Source organism: Camelina sativa, chromosome 17 (genome assembly GCF_030686135.1).
Source record: "Camelina sativa cultivar CO46 ecotype springtype chromosome 17, ASM3068613v1".
NCBI lineage: Eukaryota > Viridiplantae > Streptophyta > Magnoliopsida > Brassicales > Brassicaceae > Camelina > Camelina sativa.
In genome coordinates, this window is record NC_141896.1 from 37,763,681 (window position 1) to 37,772,048 (window position 8,368).

Genomic DNA, 8,368 nt, shown 5'->3' on the forward strand with positions numbered 1-8,368 from the left:
ATGGAATTGATTATGAGTAGTTAGTCAATTTGCATGTGGTATGGAGTCCTAGTATCATCCTCTTCGAGCCTTCAATGAGATTCCACGGTAAGATGTGTGTTTGTGTGCGGTTTTGATTTGTGTACTTAGCTTTCTGTCCTGGGTAGTGCAGATGGTTAAGGGTGGAGCTGTTGCTGATCGTGGACGCGGACGTGGTGGGGGTCGCGGTCGTGGTCGTGGTCGTGGTCGTGGTAGGGGCAGAGTCCCAGCAGTGAGTGAGTCTGTTGAGCAGAGTGTGACAGCTGAGGGTGTCGGCGAGTCGCAGGATTTCCAGGAGGGGTCCATGAGTGTGGCCGGTGGTGGTACTGATAGGACCGTAGGCGCTGAGGGGGTCGGTGCGGGCGGTGTCGGTGCTCGAGTGGCCGGTGGTGCTAGGGTTCCGGGTGTGGGAATCCCAGCAGGTGGGGCTCCTGTGGGAGGTGTGGACCTGGCGGGCTTGTTGACACAGCTGTTGGAGCGGGTACCAGGTTTGGGCCCGGCTCAGGCTCAGGTAGTGCCACCAGTGGTGGTGGAGGAGCATCAGCCAGTGGCTGCGGATGTGAGAGCTCATGCTCGTTATTTGTCTATGCTGAAGGAGATGCATAAACTTTATACTGAGAGGTTTTCGTGTGGTACAGACCCTACTGTTGCGGATGCGTGGAGGACGAGTGTGGAACGTAACTTCCATACTCTGAGATGTCCTGATTAGTTTTGGGTGGACATAGGGGTCCATCATTTGAGTGGTGATGCTGAGGTGTGGTGGAGATCGGTGGCTGCTAGGAGAGTGCAGCGGGAGATGACTTGGGCTGACTTCGTTTTGGAGTTCAACCGCAAGTATTTTCCTAGAGAGGCATTGGATCGTTTGGAGGTGCAGTTCCTTCAGTTGTCTCAGGGGACACGGTCAGTGCGGGAGCTAGACTTGGAGTTCAGTCGACTTCTTTGTTATGGGGGTCGGGCTATGGAGCCTGAGGAGGCTCAGATCAGGAGGTTCTTGAGGGCTCTACGTGATGACTTGAGAGTTCACTGTAGAGGGAGGAGTTATGCTACGCGTGCAGAGCTGGTTGAGACTGCAGCAGAGATTGAGGAGGATATCCGGGCACAGTCAGTGGTGGTCAGTCCAGCGGTTCAGACAGAGGAGACTTCGGAGCAGAACAATCCAAACAAGGGTAACAAGTCGGAGCAAAGGCATAAGAGGAAGCGGGAAGACACGTCAGGTATGCAGCAAGGTGGGCGAGGGTGCTTCGGATGTGGGAGCAAGAACCACAGGTTGGCAGACTGTCCCAAGAAAGGTGATTCACAAGAATATTGTCGATCGTGTTACCATTGTGGAGAGGAGGGGCACATCAGGCCTTTCTGTCCTAAGTTGAGACAGATGATGGGGGGTGCGGCACAACCGAAGGGAGGACCGGGTGCTCAACTCGGAGATTAGTTTGGCTTTTGATTCTTTTTATTTCAGCTACGTATTTTCGTTTGGAGTTGTAAACGTTTATTCCACTTGAGGTTTTAATAAAATGCAGTTATTTGGTTTTTGGAATTTGTGGATCTTGTGGAAAAGAAAATCGCTCGGGAATTCTATAAATGGAAAGTTGCAATGCATAGAAAGTTTCTAAAAACATAAAGTTCTATGAATAGTTAGAACTTGTTTTTAGTGGGGAGGGTGTTTGTAAACACAGAGGAGTTCAGATGTTAGTAGTGAGACATGGGGGTGGCCATGGCTGTGGTGATATTCTCAGAGAGGATATGGGGTTGGTAGGACATTGAGATGTTCTACGTGGATCACGGGGGTGGTCCAGGTTGGGGAAATGCTTATAGACGTTATGACCGTTTGCTAGAGGGACGGGGGGTCCTGAACAACTCATGAGGAGATGGGGGTTCTCCTGAGGGGACGGGGGGTCCCCTAGATACCGATAGCTCGAGGGACTGTGGTCCTGAGGGTGGCAGAGGAGATGGGGGTTCTCCTGAGGAGATGGGGGTTCTCCTGGTACCGTGATCTTAAGGGTGACGACCCGAGGGTGAGACGGTATGGCTCAAAGACGGGGGGTCTGAGAGTGTGATCGGTATGGCTTGAAGGTTGCGACCTAAGAGCAGATGAGTTGGTGGCAAAGTGTCAAGGACGTGGAGATAAGCATGGTAACCGGATGTGGATTTATGAGACTGATGGGGGTTCAATCTCAGGGTTACGGTTGAGATCGGAAGCGGATCTCGGGATTGATGGGGGTTCAGTCTCGGGGTTTTCTATACGTTGACCGGGAGGGTCAGGTGTATGCTGGTCGGGGGGACCAGAGTGGTGAAGACCAGTGGGTTCAGGGTGGTTTGGACCAGTGGTGTCCTTGTTGCGGCAGACCAAATGGGTGGATGGTACGAACCGTTGCGACGGTGATTTGGTGAGTTTGCGGATGAGTGGCAGTGTGTTCAGATTCGAGGACGAATCTTCTGTTAGAGGGGGAGAATTGTAACACCCGCAAACCAAATTTTGGTATTTTGGTAAGGGTGTCGATCGACACCTCCTAGTGAGGCATCGATCGACACCAATTGTGGTCGGTTTGGTCGGTTCAATTTTAATTGTCCAGTTTGCGTGGTTGGTTTAGGGAATCCCTAAATCGAGTTTTAAAGGAAGAAAACGACCTAGGGTCGTGTGGTTTTGGTCTTATTCGCCGTTTTTGAGAGAAAACACAAAGAGAGAGTGTTCTTGAGCTTTTGGGAAGAGATTGAGAGATTCCTTGCTGTTCTTGGGAGATCCAAGGCTGGGAAGGTGCTAGAAGCTTGCTAGGAGTGAGGGAATTCGTTCTTGTTGGTCAGAACCTTCCTGCAAAGAGGTGAGTGCATGACCATGGCTTATCTAAGCTAAGATCTCTAGATTCTATGTGATTTGGTGCTTATGTGGTTGTTTCTTTGAGTTCTCTATGATATTTCGTTGCTGTCTGGGCTGGGTTTGGCTTCTGGGAGTGCAAGGAGCGGATTGGAGAAGATTGGAGGCGAGATTCGGAGTTTTTGATCGAGGGAAATCGCTGCTCGGCATCGGTGTCGGTCGACACCAACGCGAGGACGGCTCGGGACTTTGGCGAGTGTCGATCGATGCCATGTGGAGGTGTCGGTCGACACAAACTAGGGTTTTCGGGAGTGTCGGGCAGGGTGTCGGTCGACACCAGTTTGGTGTCGGTCGACACCAGATTGTCAGTGTCGATCGACACCATCTGGTGTCGGTCGACACCCCTTGTTTCAGTTACGATGGATGTTGCATGCTATGTATATTGCCTGGTTTGTTTTATTGATTGTTGTTTGTGGCATGTAGAGATCTTATTGCTTGTGTGTATAGCCCAGTAGATGGGAGGATTGCCTCACTGAGTGTTTATCAAATACTCATGCATCTCAATTTGTGTTTGTGGTGCAGGTAAAGGTAAATTGTGTAGCGTGGAATCATGGCGATGAGGAGGAGGATGATCTAGGGTCTCGTTTGTGTGGTGTTGGTTATATTATTTATGTTGGAACCTTGGTTAGAGTTGTGATAGGTTGCTGGATAGATTGGATAGGAATGTTATTGTATTGATGATGTATCGTTTCTGTATTATTGGTATGTTTCCGCTGTGCATATTGGTTGTTATTGGTTTAATGAGGAAATGGTGGTGTGGGTGGTTCAATTAAGTAGTATGGGATGCTTAATTATATGTTGTACTTATTATTAAAAAGAAAAAAAAAGGGTTGGTCGTTTCAGAAGGTGTGGTATATATAGAGAAATTTGGCGACTGAAAAACGACTGTAAAACGACTCTGATGTGACTCAAACTAACAGTCGCAACAAAACAAAGCTTACCAACCCCACAAACGAAAAAAACGTGTTTCTTTTTGGCCGACATGTTTGCGACTCACCTCAATAGTCGCTTAGTAGTCGCCAAATATCCGACTAACTAGTAGCCAAATTAACGACTCGCCGCAGTAGTCACCATGTAGTCGCCAATTTAGCTACTGTTTGCTGACAAAATTACTTTCTTGTCTTTCAGTCGTAAAATAGTCGCTAATTAACGACTACTGAACCAACTATTCATTTCAGTCCGTAAATAATGACTAATTTACGACTAAGTTTTAGCAGTTGTAAAGTAGTAGTTAAACAGTCGGTATATAGTCACTAAATTTGGCGACTACGAGTTTAGTCGCCAATCGTAGTCGTAAATTGCCTGTTTTCTTGTAGTGATTGGTTCGATATGTATCAGACTATTCATGAACAGATTCTATGATTAGTTTAAGAGAGAGCTTACCACGTAATATATGAGATTAAGGATAGGATGATCCATCACATCAAGGTTTGCTCCCTCATAGAAAGCAGCAACACACATCTAAACCATATTAAATGACAAAACCTTTGGTTAGTTGTTCATTCTAAAAGTAAACAAGAAGGTCAGGAGCGATAGATATCAATATAAACATGTGTTTGTGTGTGTGTGTCTTTACCATGATACATCGGATGAGGAAACACGTAAAGCATATGGTTGTCACAAAACCAACCTACCATACATAAGATAAAAAGAGCTGAAAGAGTCAAGAAGCGTCATATAGTAAAATTTGATTGGTTACACTGTGATTTTGCACAATTTAATGTTGCACCTCTTTCATCTTTTTTCTACGCCCTTTAGATTCTATTGGAAACCGATGCAACATTAGGAAAAGCCTGCCAGAAGATAGACATACAAGTACAAAAATTCAAGCTCCAATATAATGCATGATCATATTAAATGGTACACAAATTTACTCGGCTATAGCGCCAAGAGAATCTAGTCTATGCATCAGAGGGGAACAAGAATACACGCAAAATGACTCGTTCCTCAATGGTGACTCGTGGCCACACAATTTCATATGTGATATGTGATATGTAAAATGTCAAATGTAGTACATATTCAAGTGGCGACAGATTTACCTTCCACCATAAAGTAAAAATCCAAGGGCGACTAACAATGAAGCACCTACGATTATATTCACAAGAGAGTTGAGACAAGTAAAGTACTAATGTACTATATAGCAAGACAAATATAGTGTAACCATTCCTGAGTGAAATTGGATGGAAGCAGATTACCTGCTAAGAACATCTTAGATATGATAACCATAAATCCAACAGGCTTCCACAACAAAACCAACCAAAGAGATATCTGAAAGTTATACAACAAAATTACATTTTGAATTTCACAAACTTCTTTTAGATTGCACTAACAAAATTGTATATATTAAATTTACCTGAACTACATATACAATTGCATTAATCGTGAAGAACCTTGACTTTAGTCCATCAGTGGGTAACGAACGCGCCTATCCAGTCAAAGAGTATGGAGTAAACATTGGAACCAAAGAAGGAAAAAGAGTACCCTTACCAAAAAAAAAAAATGAAGGAAAAAGAGTAATAAGATTCAGAATTTACGTCATGGTAAATTCCAGCCCAGAAGAGAATCAGAACAGCATAGGTTGTCAAGAAACCAAGACTTGGAATATCAAGCAAGATATGTTGCATAATCTACAAGATAACAATCAAAGTTATACAAATTTAGAAAGGCTGACATAAAAAGTTTGTAGTGTTTAAATTGGTTTTTTGGATCTTATATTTTTTTGAAGTTTATACCAATTTTTAGATGAAAAAATGAAAAGCTAAAATTAAATATTAATTTAAAAAATACAAGCATTCAAGACAGCCTTAAACTACAATGATGATGAAGACGATCCTTCACCTGTGAAAGCATGTTCCACACATTCCGCCTGAAGACAAACACCACAGCCCTAACTGCGAGATACAACACGATGAGCAAAATCAATTGACACACAACAATAAAATCTATGAAAACACACAGAAATTAAATCACAATTCACAGCTAGCACCAACCTCCGCCCACCACGGAATTGAGAAAGAGAAAGACCTTTTGTGTCGTCCAGACATAATCTGGAACTCGCAATTGTAATCTCACAAGTTGAATCTGACAAGCCAAAACATTAGTTCATAGTTTCAAAGATGTTCAGGAACGAGAAATAAAAACTCAAGAAAGCACGTTGTAGTACCACAAAGCTGATGGAAACGAGTCCGTAAAGAATAGCGAGGACATAGAAGATCTGATCCTGCCAAATGGGCGAATCATTCACATCCGACCACCAATTCGAAGAATACGTTATCATCTCCGACACGTGTTGGTTAATCTCTACGTCGTCTATGGAGACAAACGTTTCAGTTTAATTTCTTCTGATGATTAATCTAGCTCTCGATGATGTTTTTGTTTTAATCACCTTTTCTTCGTAATATACTGATATTATTTTGTTATTTTCCTGATCGGCAATAACAAGAACAAATATTAAGAACGGTCGTGTCGGAGACGTGAGAGATTGAGGAAAATAATATCTTATTCTATATAGTTTTGACTTGGTTTCAAAGCTAATGACTTGGTGTTGTACTTTGGTTACCTCAAAATTTACCGCGGTTGAAAAGTTGAAGGAAATGAAAGAAGCGAGATTGACTCATGGGGAACATTGGAAAATTACAGCGGTTTAAAACGGTGTCTCGAGTTATTGTCGTTGAAACATTTTGGGGAATGATTTGTAGTATTATGGAAGTGATCATGACCTTTGAATATTGCAATAGAGTTGACCATATTAGATTGGTGTAGAGACTGAATACAGGTTTACTTAGCCTTTTCTACATAGTCCAAACTTGTGTTTACTTAGAAATTTTTAGATATACCGATGTAGACATGTAGTAATATTTTTACGATGTAATTATCGAATTCATTTCGCTAACACAAATCAAATAAACTCTTTATTGCTATTAAGAAAACACAGATGGAATTATTTTATATGATAGCTACCACAAAAAAAAATTAAAAGAGAAAAAAAAAACATAATAAATCTCACACTTGCATTGCAAATTTTAATATAGCACACTTGCATTGTACAACGGTCCGCAAATAATGTGTAACAAATATGAAGGTCAACAAAAACCAAATGTTTACTTAGACATATATTGATTGGTAGGAGCAAAAGTTGGTGCTTCACTCTGATATTGTCCTTGAGCAAGTATCCCATTCCAACCTACAATTATAAATACTTATAATTAAATTAAATTCTTGGACTATAAACATATTTGACTTGAATCTGAGTTTTTGAGTTAGCAAGTACCTAGAGAAGGATCAAGATTCCTAATCTTGAGCTCTCTGTATTCTTGACAAAGAGCGCAACAAGAGCATAGGACATGACTGGCACAATCTGAATATGGAGCTTCCACGAGATTAAATTTTCTCCTCATCTTTTCCCTATACTTTGATCCCATCACCCACTGTGAGCACAAAACCGGCATCATCAACAGGTACATGAAACTTCCAAGAGGACAAGCTGCATAAACAACTCAATATGAGCTACATAAAAATCGAATTAATGAAGATTTCTGAATCTGATTTCAAATTGTGTAAACCAGAACATACTCATCTCTCCTTCATCCACGACTTCTGCTATTTGACCGAATGTCACACAAGGTGAGATTAATGTCATAGCGGCTGCACAAAGTTTCAAAGATTAGTGTGAGTCCATTAATTGTGTATCTTTTGAAAGAAATATAAATATCTAAAAACTTGTATAAGAGTGTATATGAATACAATACCATTGGTTTGGTCTTCATGACAATCAAACAAACCAGTGCTCCATGGCCTCCCAACAGATAAGTTAACATTAGCTTGATGATACTTTGGCGGCGCGAATTGACTCACGGGAACTCCGGTTTGCTGGTTGGGTGTACCGGTTTGCTGAAGCGGTATACCGTTGTTTGGATTCTCCTCTGATGGAGTAGTGACACGACCCATTGGTTGATATGTTAAAGTGTAGCAAGCTAGTTTTGACGTGAAGCGTTGATTTATATAGGAGAATTTGAGAAGGAGAAGCTATTTTCTAATTTCTTTAGCCGTTAAATTAATCAAATAATATTCAATAAAAAAATTGAGTTTTTCTTATTTGATAAAACGACGAAGAAACTTTCTATGTATGTCGAAAAGAAAGAAGAAATTTTGAATGACGTAGTTCACATTTAAGTTTTGACTTTTCAACGGTCGATATATTAAAAGTCAATGGATTATACTGTGTAAAGGTCCCAATCAAAGTCAACGCCCCGAACCTATCCTTTTGATATTCATTTACTAAAACAAGTTGCGAGCAACACCAAATTAATTAGATTCGTTTAGTTTACTCGGTATATAGAAAAATATATTTTGGTACAAGCGGAGTTTTAGATTGATACCAAGTTTTTCTTTTTTTTTTTTTTCTTGTAGAAGAAATAATTATTTTTGTCTATACCCTAAATTTATTCGGCACGTATAAATTCAATTAAAAAAAAATCAATT

The 8,368-nt window shown here is 41.5% G+C and overlaps 2 protein-coding genes across 2 annotated transcripts; both read right to left on the bottom strand.

Annotated features, from left to right (window-relative positions):
- Positions 1–1,462: 1,462 nt before the first annotated feature.
- On the bottom strand, positions 1,463–6,295 carry LOC104758537 (tobamovirus multiplication protein 3-like). Its single transcript, XM_019239041.2, has 10 exons — positions 6,051–6,295; positions 5,878–5,968; positions 5,726–5,778; positions 5,422–5,514; positions 5,241–5,312; positions 5,083–5,155; positions 4,927–4,972; positions 4,617–4,680; positions 4,464–4,517; positions 1,463–4,348 (listed from the first exon to the last, which is right to left on the bottom strand). The coding sequence occupies exons 1-10, from the start codon at positions 6,162–6,164 to the stop codon at positions 4,250–4,252; spliced, it is 759 nt and encodes a 252-aa protein (XP_019094586.2). The 5' UTR covers positions 6,165–6,295; the 3' UTR covers positions 1,463–4,249.
- A 481-nt stretch (positions 6,296–6,776) lies between these two features.
- Positions 6,777–8,031, bottom strand: LOC104758536 (protein PLANT CADMIUM RESISTANCE 8). Its single transcript, XM_010481421.2, has 4 exons — positions 7,636–8,031; positions 7,460–7,531; positions 7,158–7,370; positions 6,777–7,070 (listed from the first exon to the last, which is right to left on the bottom strand). Exons 1-4 carry the CDS (start codon positions 7,832–7,834, stop codon positions 6,988–6,990), a joined length of 567 nt encoding a protein of 188 aa, XP_010479723.1. The 5' UTR covers positions 7,835–8,031; the 3' UTR covers positions 6,777–6,987.
- Positions 8,032–8,368: the final 337 nt, after the last annotated feature.

What these genes read in the sequence shown, in the direction of transcription:
- LOC104758537 (XM_019239041.2), bottom strand. Translation starts at nt 6,164, where the DNA reads ATGATAACGTATTCTTCGAATTGGTGGTCGGATGTGAATGATTCGCCC. An exon ending in GGGCTGGAATTTACCATGAC is followed by an intron (nt 5,313 to 5,421) that starts GTAAATTCTGAA and finishes TTGACTGGATAG; the next exon opens with GCGCGTTCGTTACCCACTGA. An exon ending in GTAGAAAAAAGATGAAAGAG is followed by an intron (nt 4,518 to 4,616) that starts GTGCAACATTAA and finishes TATGTATGGTAG; the next exon opens with GTTGGTTTTGTGACAACCAT.
- LOC104758536 (XM_010481421.2), bottom strand. Translation starts at nt 7,834, where the DNA reads ATGGGTCGTGTCACTACTCCATCAGAGGAGAATCCAAACAACGGTATA. An exon ending in TCATGAAGACCAAACCAATG is followed by an intron (nt 7,532 to 7,635) that starts GTATTGTATTCA and finishes AACTTTGTGCAG; the next exon opens with CCGCTATGACATTAATCTCA. An exon ending in CGTGGATGAAGGAGAGATGA is followed by an intron (nt 7,371 to 7,459) that starts GTATGTTCTGGT and finishes TTGTTTATGCAG; the next exon opens with CTTGTCCTCTTGGAAGTTTC.